At 46.8% G+C, this 17,598-nt stretch overlaps 1 protein-coding gene across 1 annotated transcript in view; it reads right to left on the bottom strand.

Annotated features, from left to right (window-relative positions):
- CRISPLD2 (cysteine rich secretory protein LCCL domain containing 2) overlaps nt 1-16,634 on the bottom strand; it is a 28,163-nt gene extending 11,529 nt beyond the window's left edge. The window contains exons 1-9 of the mRNA XM_003209858.5: nt 16,433-16,634; nt 12,143-12,465; nt 6,971-7,089; nt 5,160-5,292; nt 4,935-5,050; nt 3,307-3,407; nt 1,994-2,152; nt 1,018-1,078; nt 344-410 (exon numbers count right to left, since the gene is read on the bottom strand). Of these exons, the coding sequence (XP_003209906.1) occupies nt 344-410; nt 1,018-1,078; nt 1,994-2,152; nt 3,307-3,407; nt 4,935-5,050; nt 5,160-5,292; nt 6,971-7,089; nt 12,143-12,385 (999 nt within the window). The 5' untranslated portion in view covers nt 12,386-12,465; nt 16,433-16,634. The remainder of the gene's footprint in view (nt 1-343; nt 411-1,017; nt 1,079-1,993; nt 2,153-3,306; nt 3,408-4,934; nt 5,051-5,159; nt 5,293-6,970; nt 7,090-12,142; nt 12,466-16,432) is intronic.
- Nucleotides 16,635-17,598: the final 964 nt, after the last annotated feature.

The raw sequence follows: 17,598 nt of genomic DNA, 5'->3' as shown, positions 1-17,598 counted from the left end.
CAGAGTTTATAGTGTGAAGTTTCTGTTCAGCCTGACCACACTAAAAAAAGAGACCCTTAGAAGAGCTGCCTAGTGTTCCCTATCCATCACTTCCCACAGCTTTTATTGTTAAGGGCATTTAAGACAGAATCAAGACTGGAATCACTTTGCCTTTCCAGACAGCTTCTTTTTTCATCACTAAGATAAGGAAGATACAGATAGTCTTTATTAACACCCAAATTATAGCACCACAACTGGAGAATACGAAAAGCCAAATTACACCAAAATCATTGGCATTTCCCATTTCTGTTATTGCCACTAACTTCCCACAGATTACATCTATAAGCTTTTTAAAAGTACTTACACTCTCATAATAAAATGTTCCAAAGATCTTTCCCTTACTGTACAAGCAGCCAGCTGGGCACAGATACCTAGTGAAGATATATATCTTTGAGGGTGGCGAGAAAACAATTCAAGAAAAACAGACTTTGATTCTATTTTATTTAATAGTCATTCCATTCATTTCACGTAACTCTTCCATTTAAAAACAAGATTGCAAAATAACTACTTTTTAGAACAGTTTCTCCACCCTCCTTAAAAAGCCCGACCAATATTTAGATTCTGTGGATTTGGTTTTTCTCCAAGTGATAAACTGTCCCGTTCTTTGCAGAAACCTTAACCAGAAGTTCTCGACTGCCTGGGAGGGGACGAGCCATGAATTATTGGTCTGGCTTAGACAGCAGTGGAACGCACAAGAAAGGTTCAGAAGTGACTCTGCCAACATTTATTAAATGATTTTGGACACCTGGAACTGTGGGTCATGATGGCTGTATAAAAAACTGAGTCACTTTGCAGCTAGGCTTGGCTGAGGGCTTTATATTAAAAAAAATAAAAATAAAAAAATTAAAGCTTTTTTCAAAGAGATCTATTTAGTTACAAAAATAAATGTAGTATAGGCTATGTCTTGTTTGCAAGGACCTCAACATTTTTAGCCCATTTTTTCCTGTGCTGCTCCAAGAGGTATCGATAAAACATTACCTGTTGCATGTTGAGCCTCTGCATTTGTCTCTCATCTTGGTCTCACAGGTAATGACTTGTGCTGGGAAAAAAAAACAAAAATTTAAATTAAAAACAAGCAAACAAACAAAAAACACAGTACAAATTAAAAACAGTAAGTTGTAAGAGGAAAGAGACCACCACATCCTGCTTTGGGCACCATGCACCTTTCCAAGAGGTCTTTGGTGCAGCGAGGTTAAATCTTAGTGCAGACCAAGCAGCCTGGAGCTGTGGGTGCCTCTTGATCTATTTACCTAAGATAGGTGTTTTGGGGAGTGTTAACAGCAAAGGAACATTTGACAGCCAAAGCTTTGATTTACAGCCTGAAGTCTACAGACACTACTTTTCATTCTCCATTTAATTACAGACTCTTCAGATGCTGGTGGGTAAACTTCAAAAGGATGCATTTGCTTGTCTCACCTTGTTTTCAGAATGAATGTTTTGATGAACTGAACACGACTAAGTACTACCAACAGAACATATCACTTCAGAAATCATAGAATGGCTTGGGTTGGTTGGAAGGCACCTCAAAGATCATCTGGTTCCAACCCCTGTCACAAAAAGTCTTTACAAGCAAGAAATAGAAAGGAAACCAGCTAAAATCCCCAGAAAACTGCAAAAAGCGTAAATGCTGAATACATAAAATTTTAAATGAGGAATGAAACCAATGCCTCCTAGATCGACTACTGATATGAAGACTTTTGGTTCATCAATACTTTCTTTAGATGCTCCATCCTTGAAGGTGTTCAGGGCTGGGTTGGATGGGGCTATGTGCAATCTGACATGCAATCTGATTTGGTGGTTGGAGCTGGATGGCCTTTGAGGTCCCTTCCAACCCAACCATTCTATGGTTCTGGGATCCTTCAAGAACAGATGAGTATTGCACACTGATGTGCAGGTGGCTTTTCAATGTTTTGCTGCTTACTTCTGAAAGAACAACAGCAAGAGACTGCCTTACTCATATAGGAGTTGGAGGTGGTTTTCTTGGGCTTGATGGTTTTGCTGGGCTCATTCTCTGGAGGATGGAACCACACAGGCTTGTGCTCTGCGAGCTGTGGGGTTTCCACTTCGTTGGTCTCGTCCGTCTCGGTGATGTAGGGGTCTTCGTAACGATAATCTTGTTAGAAAAGAGAAATTATGAAAAATAATTGCAGTGTTCACATCAAGTAGGAAATCAGATTTCTCTATCAGAATGGTGCTTCAGACAGTCCTCCAGTGAAGCACAGCTCCTGCATGACCCCTGCCAAGTCCCAGTTCGTTTGTCCACGGTGCCTCCATCCCTCTGAGTCCTCACCCCCCATCCTACCCCCATCTTTCACAGCCTCCCACTGCATAATCAACTGCCTACTGTTGCAGCCCAGCAGAAGGATTTGGGAAAGCCAGAAGAATTCATTCCACTTGGCCATTCCTCTGCAAAACCTTATGCTGTTTTCATTCTCATCAGTGAGGAAGGGGATGATGCAAAGAAATAGATAACGAGGCTCTCAACACAGCACTGATGTGACCCACTCCAGTTCCCATCTGCACCCCAAGGACTTCCCCCAGCCCCAGGTAGAAAGAGATGAATGCAGCAAAAATAACCCTCTGCTTTGGGCAAGCCTCCCAAGCAGGGAGCTGCCTGCTTCTAAAATCCCAGCTCTTCATGAAGGAAAACACATGGCAAAAAAAAAAAAAAAAAAAAGCCCTTGATGCATGACCCCAGAAAATCCCACTTGCTCTGAGAGCAGCACTGCTTCACTGGAGATTTCCCAGCAGCAATAATATTTTTCACTCCGTGTCTATCGACCACTATTCCAACAGAGCTCCTCCTCTCCTCCCAGAGACACGAATCGCTGTGTTTGATTTGCAGCCGTGAAAACCAAAGTGAGGAAAAAAAGTAGGGGAAAAAAAAAAAAAAAAAAAAAAAAAAGAAAAGGGAATCACTCGTCCCTGGCCAGGATCTGCCCACCCACATCGCCTCCAGTAAGCGCCGGTGGAACATTCCCTTCCCAAACAAACCCTGTGAGGATGGGAGCGCTTCTGCCCGCAGCCTGCCAGCCCCAAGCCCTGCCCCAGCTCCAAGCCAAACCCATGCAGCTCCTCCATCCTGCAATCGCTCACATTTTCACATTGAATCCAGGCAAATCAGAGCCTTTCAGTTGATGATTTACCATTACACCACGATGCCTAGTTGTTGAAGGTGGGTAATTAAAAGCCACGACTGCTCCTATTGAAACGTTTCCAGGTGAAAGCTGGCTCCTGCACAGCACCCTGACCCCCAGCCCCACATACCTTTGTAGCAGAGGTTGTTCTGGCAACCACCCCCGTAGCTGGGGGGGCACTCAGAGCAGGGGCGGCCGTTCTTGTATGGGGCTTCTCCGATCCAGTTGCCTCTGCAAGCACAGGAGCAATGCATGCTCATCAGATAGCCCCTCAAGCCCCACATTCTTCAGCCACTGACACTAAGGGTGTGGGAAAATGGGTGTTTCTGTTCTCCACGCATAGATAAGCGTGGAAAGGACAGCTTGCCCCCTTTTCCATCCAACACTTGCTTTCAGCAATCCTGTCCATCCAAGTTACCAATCTCCCGTCAATATCTGCAGCCCCCATGCAGCAGCACAGGCCAGGTAGGAGCACAACTCTCACCATTGAGGAGCTGCTCCATTTTCCATCTGGAACCATCCCCAAGAGCAAGGTGCAGAAATCCACACCTCCCCTCCCACACAACTGCACAGTCTGAGAAGCAGAGCAGCACTGCACCTTCCTCTTTGCCCAGCCCTGCAAACAATTTTGCCTTCGAGGCTGCAGAAACATCATCCCAGTCTGGAGGAACAGAGCAAAGAGCAACCAAATAGCCCAGCAAAGCCTCGTGAGGAAAACGATCTTCCTCATTTCACCTTCAAGATGATGATTTTAGGAGTTTCCTCAAATGAGTAGTGTAAAATATCACCTTTGCATTAAACTCCACTGTGAATACTGTGATTCAGTAAGCAGACTAGCTCAGCAGATTACTGCATTTTCTCAAGGAAGTACCCAATAACCAAAGCCCTCCTTGGCCCTCTCTGTTGCAAGCATTAGGGGCTGAGGAGGTTAATGCAGCTGGAGCTCAGCCTGTGGCTCTCAACCCTTTAGTTATTGCTCTTTCAGCCGTCTCCACCTATAAGGCTAGATGAGGACAATGCACACAGATGCCAGAGAGAAGAGATTAAGCAAAAACGGCAGAAAGAGTATTTTTCCATCCAGCAGGATGGTGTGCAGTGCATTGCAGCTTGCAGTGGGAATTCTGCAGGAGACAGTGGGATTCCATGTGAGGAGCAGGTTGCTAAATCCCAAACGGTAGCCAATGTAGGGAGGGGGTTTCAGCAACACACACACGGGCACTGCCTGGCTTGTGCTGTGAGCTCTGGCTTTGGCTGCCAGCCCTATCTCACACACCTTTTATCTCAGCATCATTCTGCCCTGTGACTTCCAGTGGCTTTGAGCCACACACAGCAATTTCTCCATTCTTTTTTTTTTTTTTTTTTTGGTAAGTTTTAAACTGTAAGCAACCCTACTATTCCTTCTGTAGGTGGGGCACAGAGGCTGCTGCTGGAAGGGCGGGCAGCAGCATTAATCAGCCCCATCCCTTCCAGCTGCTGAGCCTCCCCTGGCAGCACGCTCCACTCCAACCTCGCCATCTCCTGCTCTCCTTGCCATGGCAGCAACATCAAAGCTCCAGCCTGGCCTCGGCCCCTCCTTCACTTTTCCAGGCAATGCTCAGCAGTGTTGAACCAGCTCCTTTCTGCAGTCTAAAGTAAAAATTTAAAGCCACAACCGCCAGTCTAGACTGCCTGAAATCTGTTCCCCAGATCCTGGGCTAGTTAAGTAACCTTCCAGCGCAGGGTCTGGGAAAGCAGCAGGGCCCAGCCCATCCGCCTTACTTGGGCGAGTAATTGCAGACCAGGTAGACGGCGTTCTCCCAGATCTCTCCCCAGACATTCATCTGCTTGCAGACGTTCACAGCACAGCCAATCTTGTTTGTTGTGGCCCAGACTATCTGCAAGGACAACGTGCTTATTGAGAACCAGCAAGACGCGGGCCACGTGTTGCAGTGACACAGGGTGCAGAGGGGATGTGGAGTATGGATACAAACGCATCTCTTTTACCTGAGTGTAATGCGTGCACATGGGGCCTGTGCATTTATCTGGGCACCACGGGTTGCACTCATGTGGGTACGGGTACGAGTAATCCTTGACTTCATCATACCAGGATTGGACGTGGAAAGCAGGAGAGCGATACCTGGAGGAGCAAAGCACAGGCATGGCTGAGAACACCCACCCCTCAAGTTCTCACCAGCCCCTCTGTCATCCAACAGCACTCCTGGCTTATTGCAAGGCAGCATCTCAGTTTTTAACACAACCTTTGCGAATTTTATACTACGGTTTCTTAAGGCAAGTTTGTCTCATTGAGAAGGTGTTGCTTAAAAAAACTCAGTAACGTGGAAAAAAAAAAAAAATCTCAGTGAAAATGTGAAAGATGATTTCTTCCCCAAAATTCACAGCTCGGTCTGACTTTCTGTATTATTTATAGGTTTGACATGTCCTTCAAACACCGCTGACCTGAGATGTCCTCCTGCCTTTTCCACCCAACGACATAAAACTTCTCGTTTGGCAGAGAGCTGTGTTTTGAAAGTAAACAGAAGCGAAGGTTTGCCAAAACAGCTTCACCTGAAAGCCACCATGTACCAACTTCACCACCAGGCCATTTGCTAAATCTGGATGTCCATTAGCAGTTCCTACTGTAAGACCTTTGACAGGAAGCAAGCTTTTCCCCCTCCCATCAAACCAAAGGGTAGTGCAGAGCACTTGGGGCACTGCATGTGCTCCCCACCTTATTGCAGCTATTTCTTTATGCAGCAAGCTCCTGCGTGTGCTGCATGTACTCGGTGCAAACTATGCACAGTGCTTTGCAATCTGAGGCCGGGCTGGTGTTGCTTGTGCTGTTCAGGAGAACGTGAATGGTGTTAAAATTATCTGGAGAAATGCGTTGGCATTTTGTATGCTATGTACACAGTGAGCGAGCAGAGCAATCTGCAAATTCTGTCTCAAAGGAGAAGAGCATTTCAAACGCTTTTTATTGCTTTCATCAGCTCACATGAAGCAGGCAGCCAGCAATACAAATGATATCATTACCAACTGTAGTTTGCTCTTCCAGCCAACTCTTCATTAAAAATCATTCATTAGAAGTGTTTTAAAAACACAAATCTCGTGATGTCATTAAGTGAATACTTTCCGAATTCTATTTTACAAAAGAGGAAATTGAGGCAATCAAGTTAAGGCCCGTTCCTGAAAGCGCTGAGATAAAACTGATTTCTTTTTCCTCCCAGAGATTGCAGTGGGAGCAAGATTGGATCTACCACCATCAATAACTCATAGCCATCTCGAGCCAAGAACAGCCTGATCTTTTGATTTTGTTTCCAATGGATTAACCACTCAACTTTCCAATCATTATTTAATTCTGCCAATACAAACGAGCCTGATATTTTTTATATCAGGCCAATTTCACACCAGCAAATTTCCATTACTTTCAACCGAGTTGTATCCGATTTACAATAGCATAACTTGTTGATCCATTAAAGTTTCCATGCACATACGAAATGTTTGCTTTACATAGTAGGCTTAGCCTATAAAGACTTAATGACAGGGGCATAACAATAAACAAATTTCACCATAGGATGAAGAAGCAAATCCCTTTGTAAGTCTTAACTTCATCTTTCCCAGCCAGATTAACAAGTCTAGATTCAAAACCTTCCCCAGGAGATTAAAAAAATAAACGAATGTGCAAAGTGGTTTCAATAAAGACAAATTAAGAGCTGAGCAAATATTTATAGAAAATACGGCAAGAGAAAAATCAAAAGATTTAGATGAGTTCTCAACCAGCAGCAGTGGCTATTAGAGAGGAACTTCCCAGCTCTTACCTGCCCCAGTGAACTGCCAGGTTCTGTCCAATGGATCTGATGAGGGCACTGGGCCCATGGTCCCAGATGCACTGCTGAGCCCAGGCATGGGCTGATCTTTCCAGCTCATCGTCCCAGGTCTACAGGAAGAGGAGAGGGAAAAGAACAGGTCAGTGCATCCTCTTAAGAGCATTAGATTGAGAGAGTCAACCAGCAGCAACGAGTGGGGAAAGTGAGACTGAAGTACAGCTCATCCCTGGTGCCCAGCCTTGCGATGTCAGCACGTTTCAATGATGTACTCATACCTAAGAACGTGTTTCTAAAGACAACTCCCTGCCACAGAAGCACAGGACTCTACATGGCCTCTTACTTTTCCTCCTCAACGACATGCTCCTTAGGAAGTGCTCTGCATAAGTCGACGTAACAAATAGCTCTGGCAAGACCTCAAGAACTCATCTAGACAATCCACCCTAAAATACAGCGAGACATTCTTGGCACACGGTTTTCTAACCAGTCAAAAAATACAGAAATAAATAATCAGACATTCTAGTGTTTTCCTCATGGCACCTATATTTGACATCTGCAAGATTTACAGCACAAAGTGTCTCAGTGTATGATTTTCCATCTGTTGGCCGTAACACTGGGACATTTCCTTGCTCTCCTACCCCCTGGGACTCCAACAGTGTATGTGCTCCTGCTCCCCACTACAGACACAGCCCACACCCCTAAGCAAGGGATGAGCACATAGCTGCTGTGCCAGGGGCTGAGCCTCTTGCTCCTATCTCCTCTTCCTCAAGTAACTGTTGAGCCTACCAATGAACGCAGTCGAACTCAGAGGTGGCAAAATCCCAAAACTTCTAAGCCAGGATCACCCTCATTAAAACTGGCATCAGGTTAGAATTGACAAATCCCACTGAGGTTCCCACTGAAGAAAAGGCCTCAGACGTCACTGAGTATCACCCAGTTACATGCCAAACGAGAGCTCAGATGCTATCCAACAGCAAATATGAAAGCAGTCTCCCTTGGCTTTGCTATCCAGGAGTGCATTTGTTTTAAAGGCCAGACTTGCTGGATCCAGTAGACAATGCTCTGGATTCATTGTGTGATCTCTGACAGCTTCTCTATTCAAAACAGTCCTAGGAGGATAATTCGTTGGGGTTAAAATATTATTGCACATTCCTACAAATAAAACCAAAACGAAGAGAGACCATTCAGTTCCAGGGCCAGATTACAGCCCCTTCAGACAATGCAACCAGCTGATCCCTCCCAGTCCTACCTTTTGCATAAGAAAAGCAACTTCTCATCTCAGCCATATTAAAGGAGCTATCAGAAACCACTTGGAAGGCATTTAGGCTCTCTAAGATTTGAAAAATATTGAGTGTTTATACTAAGCAAGCATCGAGCAGTCTCGGGCAGTTCCAACAGGGATGGGGAATGATAGGAAATTGTTTGTCTCCTGGAGCTCGGCGTGTCTACACCATCTTCAGAAGGTAAAGTTGAGCTCACTGAACAAAGCTAACAGCACAGACCTCTGAGAAGAGCTTATCATTAAGCCTCCTCAGCAAACTGAATTCCAGCAACATCCAAAGCTGCTCTGAGCTCAGCAGCTTGGCTTTGAACTGAGCAGCGGCCAAGCAAATTCTGCAAAACCCTGTGTGGACGCAACTCCAACAGTGGGAATGAAACCATTTTCCATCTCAGCCCTCCAACTCCTTGAAGGTGTACGGGATCCGACCCACCGCATCCACATTTCCAGACCTCTGTTCGGAGCAGACGATTGCAATTGTGCCCAGACACACAGCCTTTTGTGGTCTCCCACTTTGTGCAACAGGCAATGGCCGGCCACAGTCCGCCTTCCCATCCAACACACAAGCCACAGAAACTCTCCCAAGATGTTACACGCTACTGGGACTTCAGACTTTCTAGCAGAGCACTATTCCCTGCAGCCTCAAAGGCGGAGGCATTCCAAGTCTCCTAATTTAACGCAGAGACTTTATGAGCAATAGGCTATTAAATGGAAATTGATGTGAACATATGTTACATCTTCCTTTGATGCCTATGGATAGAATAGATGAGGTTAGACAAAAGACACTCAACAGGCAATCGGAAGCGAGCTACGTTTTTGCATGGCTTTGTGCTTGGTGAGTAGAGAAGCTCATTTCTGCAGGCGTCAGATTACAAAGCCATCCCATTTAAATTAGAGCTCTTATTTGCCTATTTCTTCTCAGACGTGAATGCGGTCAGGAGCCTGGAATAATTTCAGAGCAATAAACATTAAAAAATAATAATAATAATAAAAAGATTTCAGACTTTCCCAGCTACACTTGCAAGAATTCTTTATGCTAATATTCAAAGCAGTATCTATGAAGAATACCAAAGCCAGAGGAACTGTGTGTTCTACACTCACTTTTTTAAACCCCTTCTGGAACAATCTGGCAAAACACTTTCTCACTCTTTGGGGGACAAGGTTGCATTCAAATTCTCCCCTTTTCTGTTGAGGCTTTCTGCTGTCAGACCACTCTGATCACAAGCAGCTCCCTTGTTTCGAAGACACCCACCCAGCCCATTACTGACTTCTCAAGCAGGGGTTTCTAAGAGCCTGTTGGTACACAAGATTCCAAGTGATTTAGTACGTGGATTGTCCTTCTTATTCCTGCAGATCTGAAGCTGACTTTCAAAATCTGGTATGCACCATACAAGTACAATATATACATTGCATCCATATCTTATAATGCAATAATCCTATAATGCAATTAAAAGCCTCTACCCTACTGTTAAGAGGAAGAATGAATACCTTATACACAAGGAACTCTTTTTCTTCCAGCAGTCTGTACTGAGAACAATTTTGTTTTAACCATCTGTCTTTGGGCCTCCACAAGAGGAAAGATTTCTGCCTTTCATCACTGCTGAAAGCCATTTGAAAAGGTCAGGGTGTCTTAGGAACTGTTGTGTTCTTTCTACTCTGGTTTCATTAACAAGGAGTTTGCTATGGTCCTGGCTCCTTCCCACCACTCTTGCATACTCCAAAGCCACAATGGAAGTGTTGCTCATAGAGCTGCTGTAGGGTTTGAGCAATTGCACTGGGAAGATAAACACTGCTCACACCTGGCCCATGACAAAGTCTGTGTTTCAGTTTCCACCAACGCTGAATACATGTGCTGGCTTTTAATTAATTATACAAACCCAGCAGCAAAACTCTTTCTCCACTCCTCCTTCATCCTATCTGCATATGCAGTAACTCTTTTGATCCCTGGGTGAGTCATGGGACTTACTGTGCATTGCCTTCTTACTAATAACCTCCTCTGACTGAAGCTCACACAGTAGTAGAAAAATATGTCTTGTTCCTGGTTTATATTAGCTCCCTTCGTCGCTTAAATACATCAGATACAGAACTGGGACATTCACAAAGCAGCATTTGGAGACTGATGGCCAGGAACACGTTCTACTTCGTTATCCACAAATTAGTGCAGCACGTCTCCTGTGACGCTCCACACTGGCTCCAAAGGGAAAGAGAAAAGTTTATATACAGTGCTAAAGACAGACCATCCTCTTAAACAAGTCCAAATGAGAAATGTCCTACGCAGAACAAAGGATTAAAGTGAAATTCACATTCAGAATACACGCTGCATTTCCAAGTAACGTTGGGTAAACACGGTGACATGAAAGACTGATTATAGCCTTTCCAAGGAGCACCGTCGTATACCCAGCTTCTTTCTTCGCAGCATATAGGGCCCTTTCATTTGCCCTCAATCGGCCATGAAGCCACTAGAAAAGCACACTGAGCAAAGACAAACATAAAAGCGCGACCGCGCTGCGAGCGTAAATAGCAGTCGGCCAGTGTGCAATCCGCAACTGCAGCCCTCTCAGATCCTCCGAGCCAACCAAAACACACTTGGCTTTCTCATGCCTCGTGTTTACTCTCTGGAAATTAATCAAATCACCTCTTCTCTGGCAGCATCCTTCGGGCTGCCTGCTGGAGGATGGGCGCCCGCTGAGGAGGAGAGGCACAAGGCAGCGGTTCTTAGAAAGACATGTGATTTCTGACATGGGATGGAGCACCAGCGGTGCAACCGCTCAGGAGAAGCCTCTGAAGAACAATCATCCTTCCCTACTGCCTTCTGCTCGCTCTCCTCTTTTCCTTTTCCCTACAGTCACTACAGGGAGAATTTTCCATTTGCAGTATTCATTTCAGCGCAGCTGGCAAGAGACTTCACATTACAAGTGCTATTTCTCCTACCCTTTTAAACGCGGTCTTAACAAATCATTACTCATCCAATCTGTCAGCAGGAGCACATGGCTGAAGTCAGGCTAGCTTCAGTCATAACTATATTTGCACATTGGGAAAAGGCGCACACACACACAAAAAAAACTATTTGCCTACATCATTTTCTGGCCCCACGGTATTTGGAGGGCTTGTCTAAAATAGCTCAAAGTAGGGTCTCTGGCATCAGGTGAGAAAAAACTATTCATCTGAATTGTTGACGGTAAAGGCATGTTTCATACCAATACTTCTAAGTTCTCCCTCTGAAGTGGGAGAATCCATTGACCAAACTTTTATTTTGGTTTCTTGAGCTACAGAAAGCCAATATTGCTGACCCATCCACCTCTCAACTCCCCAGAGCCGTGCCAGCAACTTCCAGGGACTGAGCTCTGCAGATGGAGCCAAATCGGAATCACAGAAATGAACGATCAGAGGGATTGGGTTGGAAGGGACCTAAAGACCACATCCTTTAAGCACTGTTGTCCTGAGAGCTGAGCTGATCCCCAGCAGTGTCATGGGCATGCCATCCCAGAACACCAGTCGCAACGATATGAAAGCTTTAACAGGGAAAACATGGGTTAAATAGTAGGGAAAAATTCATGCTTTTATGACATTAAGGTAATGGAAGAACCTGCTGAGGCAAGCTGTGGAATTGCCATCACTGGAGATGTGTCCAGGGCTGGGCCAGACGTTAGTTTATGAATAATGGAACCAGTCCTGAAAATATGCAGCGGATGGACGAGATGACCCTATTTGCTGCCTGCTCCAAGCAAAACAACCCAATGATCTAAAGCATCGCTCACTCTGGAATGAAGCAGCACCAGGAAACCTCTTGAGAAAAGCTAGCTTCAGAGGAAATTCTGCACCTCTTGCAGTATGACCAAAAAAAAAAAAAAGTAGAAATAAAGCTAGGCATCAGAAGCTGTACTCACCATGTATTCCATATTGGAGGCTGATGGATACACTTGACCTCTTAATTTATTGTGGAGCATCAATATCTCCTGTCGGTCTGAAAACAAAATGGCTCTCTTGGATCTGGAGTGAGCTCCCCCATCCTGATATTTGCTCAAAATGCTCTCCAGGTGACTCGAGTTGGGCAAGATAAAGCAGTGGGCTGCATTTGCCAGGAGCAGGACACATCCAAGAGGCAGGATCCAAGGCAGGGCAGGATCCATGGCTCTTCTACAGCGGGCAGAATTAGAATGAAGGCAGCAGAAGAGTTTCCTTTCAGGGTCTCCAGTGGCTCAGCACAGATCTGGATGTGGGGGAGAAACAGGCAGTGTGAACAGAAGCTCTTGGTACGATCCCCACTGAAGAAGCCGCACAACACAGATTTTTGCTCGAAAAAGATGCATAAAGTGTTATCAATTTCCTCAAGGACCAGTGGAACAGAGCACCAACATGGGTGATGGGAATTCAGTTTATTTCCCCAGTGGTGTGGGGTTGGGAGCATTGCTTGGGAAGCACTCAGGCACGGTGCTGGGCGCTCATCCACAAAAGGCACTGGGGTGCACCCAGCAAAGCCCATCTGTGACCCTCTGCAGACGCAAAAAGGAGATGTTTGAAGCTATTTCCCCCGAGAACAGTTGTCAAAGAGGAGAACAGATCTGAATAAAAGGGAAAACATAATTCCCAGCGAGGCGGATCACCGAGGTCAGAGAGCAGCAGGAGCTATTTGAAGGCCCTGCTCTGCCAATAGGCTGCAGCCGAGCAGCTGCCAGACCTCGAGCAAACGGCTGTTTATGTGAAATGTCATCGTAACTCCGAATGCTCACAGTTCCTGCTGACAAATGACGCACCGGGGTGCTCGCTGACGCTGCCGTGGTGCGTTACTGCAGGTGGGAGCATGGCCAGAGGGTGAGTTATGATGTGGAGGAAAGCAGACGGAGCACCCAGCATCTCCCGAGCAGGAGATTAGGCGTTCCTAGGGCTGACCTGCTCAGTTTGATGGCTGTGTTTTATTCCCATCCACTTCTGGCAAGATGCTGGATCTGTGAGGCTCCACCTGCCATTTCCCAATAATTCCTCCCTTCCTCTCCTTCCCTCCCCACATTCTGTCTGATGAAGCTTGAGCGGCTCGGCTGGCTTTGTTCAGATTGCAGGCAATTCAGAGAGGAGAACATGGGCTGCTGTATGGCTCTGTGGCCTCTTTAGGAGGGGATCTAAGAGCCTCCAGAACAGAGTTAGAATCATGGAATCATTAGTCTGGAAAAGATCTCTAAGATCGTGTAGTCCAACCCCAACCCATCCCCACCATGCCCACTGACCATGTCTCTTAGTGCCACATCTCCACACTGAACGCCTCCAGAGATGATGGTGCACCACTTCCCTGGGCAGTCTGTGCCAATCCTCACTGCTCTGAGAATAAATTTTTCCAAATATCCAAACCTTATTGTCCACAAGAGGCAAGAAGTACCCGTGCAGACTGCGTGAGCACAGCACCCCTCTCCTTCAAGCTAAAGCTTGGAAGAAAACTTCCCCATCTCCGCCTTGACATCAGGATTTGGTTTTGATAACACCTACAAAGATGATGAGAATGTACCCAGATCATCAGGATCTTTCAGAAAAGCTTCAGCCCAGTTCCACGAGGTTGGACACAGTTCCAAATCCTCTCATCCCCAGAACCAACAGCATCCACAAAACAGAGCAGCTTTGCTCAGGTGGAAAAACTCTACAGCCATCCAGAAGCCCTGAAAATATGCAGGACGTCTACACAAAAGAGCAGAAGTCCCTGTTCAGGGCTTTTGACTGTAATAAGGCAGAATGAAAACCAGCTTCTGTCAGCCTGCCTGCAGGCAGAGCATTAAGCCCTTGCCGTGGTAGAACAACGTAGGCATATATTTACTAAGTTTAGGTAACAGCTGCTTGCTGTTTCCTGCTCAGCAAGCCCAACACATGCTCCTTGTCCCCAGGCACATCTAAAGGCTGGGACGTTTAGTGGCCTGGGGGCAACCCCAGCTTTAAACTCATTCCTGTCCCAGCCTTGAGTGCTGCCTTCCCCCGACTTTCTAACAGCGGGGCAGCAGAGCCATCGCTTTGCTAGACTGTCTGACCCAAATCCCAGCAACAGTTCCTACTTTGAGGCACTTCCCTAAGAGTTTAAAAATAGATGCTCCGCCACCACCGTTTACAATGCAGCCATTTAGCACCGGCGATTTTCCCTGCAGCCTGCCCTGTAGGTAGAGCAGGAGGGAACAGACGTATGCTGCTCTTGTACCCCTTCATTTGGCTGGGTGCCCTCAGCTGAACAGGAGCCCGTACCCATCACCCATCTAAGGCAAACACTGAACTTACAGAAAGGGCAGCCTGGAGAGCCAGCTGCTGCTTCATCGCAGAGCCCCAGGACTGAGCCAACACGGCTGGGTTTGACAGGAGCTTTGCAACAAATGGTGCATTATTCCTGGTGATGTTCTTCCCTGTATCTTGCTTTGCACCTTCCTAAAAATGGGTCATTTGAGCAGTCTTATTCACTTTGGGTGTTCAAGCCAATTCACATGCTTTGGCTGCAGGTGAGGAGCAGGGAACGTCCAAGGGAAGGGTGAGGTGATGGGAGCAAAGAGAATCGTGGAATAATAAAGGTTTGAAAAGACCCCTAGGATCCCCAAGTCCAATCCCAACCAACCCCACCATGCCCACTGACCACGTCCCTCAGTGCCACATCTCCATGATTCTGAAACACCCCCGAAATGGTGACTCCACCACACCCTGGCTGCCTGTGCCAATGCCCAGCCAGTCGTTTGGAAAAGAAATTTTTCCTAATATCCAACCTGAAAGAGCCGCCGTGCCAAAGGTTAACTGAAAGCAGCAGAGAGATGCTCACATTTCATTGAGTTCAGACATCCATCTGCTCACACCCCACCCCCCCCACTCCGACAGCCTCATGCCCAGGTGCAACCAAACACTGGGCCATGTGTCAGAGCTCAGCCAGCTCAGTGCTGGGGCAAAGCCTTCAGTCTGCACTAAGAACTCCTCATTAGGGAAGATGGAAAGCACATTGCCTTTGGGATGAGATTTGACATTTTTCGGGGAGAATGTTCAGCTGACAGTCAGCTGAGCGAGGCTCTGCTGTTATTTGCAAGGTTTTAGGAGCAGTGTTATGCAGCTTCCCTTTAACTGCACCAGACTCCTGATGCTGGTGCCAGGTACACATCTGGGAGTGCTCAGAAATGGGTGAGTCGGCAGAAAGCAGCTCCCAAATACTTTGCAAGGCAAGTCTGAGCTGGGACAGCAGGAGCTTCTGCTGGGCTCCGAGGAAGTGAAAAAGCAGCACTGGACTTTGGAAAAGAGTATTTATAGAAAGCTATTTCCCCAGCTCAGAGCTGGAGCTGCATGTCACAGGGAACAGAGGAGCTGGGGGCTGGCAGGAGTGCTGCCTTCTGCCTTTCATTACGTCCTTGCTTCACCCTCACACAGCTATTGATCTTCAGCTGCCTCCTGGGGGGCATACAAGTGGATTCTGCTCCTCCATATGGGAAACACATGCAGTCAAAGCATCCCGAGAGCTGGGAGCGATGTGTGGGACAGGCTGATGCTGCGGGGAAACACACGTGCTAGCACCAAAAGCAGCAAAGCAGTGGGGGATCTGCCTGGGGACAAACTGATCCCTGTACAAAGAACTCAAGTGAGAAAGCCACACAATGGAATCATAGAATAACCTCGGTTGGAAGGGACCCATAAGTTCAACTCCTAAAGCACTTCATGCAGGAACTGAGATGCACACATTTAATGCTTTACAGAACGGCCCCAGCTTCAAAAGAAAAAGGGAATGACAAGTTCCTTGGATTCAGCATCCTCAAGGCCACATGGAAACATCTGGTTCTGCCACTGCAGTCCACTCCCATGCAGCCCAAGTGGGTGAGATTCTAAGCAAAACCACATGAAAAACCCACTAGGAACAGACGCACCATGTGACAACACCGTGAAATTCCTTCTAGATGGGACTTCAGAGCCACACCAACTCCAGCTCCCTGGAACAGAATGGATGTGCCTATGGGCAGCCAATTACTGCAGCATCCCTTATGTTGGTCAGTTTCCCCTCCACACGAGCCCTTCCCATTCACTAGAGATAAATGCACATCAGTCCTTCATCACCCTTTGCAAATCACACGCTCAGACGTACGGCTTTATGGAGAAATTACTCACACTGTGCCACCTCGACTGCACAAAGACCCTCCTCGCACCCCACACCCACCCCAAAACACAATTCAGATGCATGCACTCACCTCGCCGAGCGCTTCTCGGGAAGCAGTTGCTCCTCCAAGCTTGCTGGTGGGAAATAAATTATATAGCCGCAATATTTCAGCGAGGAGGGGGAAAGGATGCAGGGAGCCCGGGGAGGTGCGGGGACGCGAGGTCTCGGCTCAGCAGCGAGCACCAACTGCGGTCTCGCAGAGCTCCCCAGTGGTATTTATGCTCTCCAGGCAAAGAGGACACAACTCTGGATCATCCCGTTTGGCAATCGGCCTGTAAAACAGAAGGGGAAAAAAAAAAAATTGGAGGAGGAAAAAAAAAAAAAAAAGAAAGAAAGAAAAAAAAGGAGGCAGGAGCAAGGAGTAGAGGAGTGTCGCTTCGCACCGCACCGCTGTTGGGAGACACTCATTGGGGCGAGGAAAATTAGGACCGTCCTCCCAAAGGCTGTAACACAACACCCGGCAAGAAGAGGAGGAGGAGGCAGCAGCAGCCCCATATAAGCGGGGTTACACTCATTCTCCCTTCAAGCAGCTTGCAGGCAGAGCTGCTGCCCAGCCCTGCTCTCTGCCACGGGTGTTCAGTGGTGATGAGCTTGGAAAAAAATATATAAATAAATAAATAAAAATTAGGTGGATTTTTTTTTTTTTTTTTTCCTCGCATGGGCAGAAGCCAGCTTCGTCCTCCCGGCTGCTGCCTCAGCAATTCCTAGCGCTCCATGGGAAAAGCCCAGCCATGCCCCAGCCAGACAGCATCACTCCTTTTCTTCCCCAATCGGGCATCCGCTGAGCAAAGGCAGATTTCTATCCCTTTGAGGTCTGTTTCCAAAGCTCACCCAGCACTGACGTTCCCTGCACACAAACGCAGCTGTCAGCAGGAACAGCAGGAGCAAGCAAAGCATCGTGCGAGCTCACCTCTGCTGCAGGACACCCCAGGAGCCCAGCGCAGCCTCTCAGCACGATCCTTCCCTGCGGTGTCAGCCCCACATGCACTGTTGAAATGTGGTTTTATACTCCGTGAAAGGAAATGACTGAGCAAAAGATCTTATTTTCTTCTTCTTCTTTTTTTTTTTTTTTTTTTTTTCCTCTCTCTTTTAATCAGAAAACAGGAAAAACAAAGTGGTACTGTGAGTAATTACATGAGTGCATCACAGCACTCCGTGCAGCAGCTGCTGCTGCTCCATGGTGAGATGCTACCACGA

The sequence above is a fragment of the Meleagris gallopavo genome, chromosome 13, assembly GCF_905368555.1.
Source record: "Meleagris gallopavo chromosome 13, MGAL_WU_HG_1.1, whole genome shotgun sequence".
Classification (NCBI taxonomy): Eukaryota; Metazoa; Chordata; class Aves; order Galliformes; family Phasianidae; genus Meleagris; species Meleagris gallopavo.
Note: the sequence above shows the minus strand (reverse complement) of the source record. Positions and strands in the feature narration are given on the sequence as shown.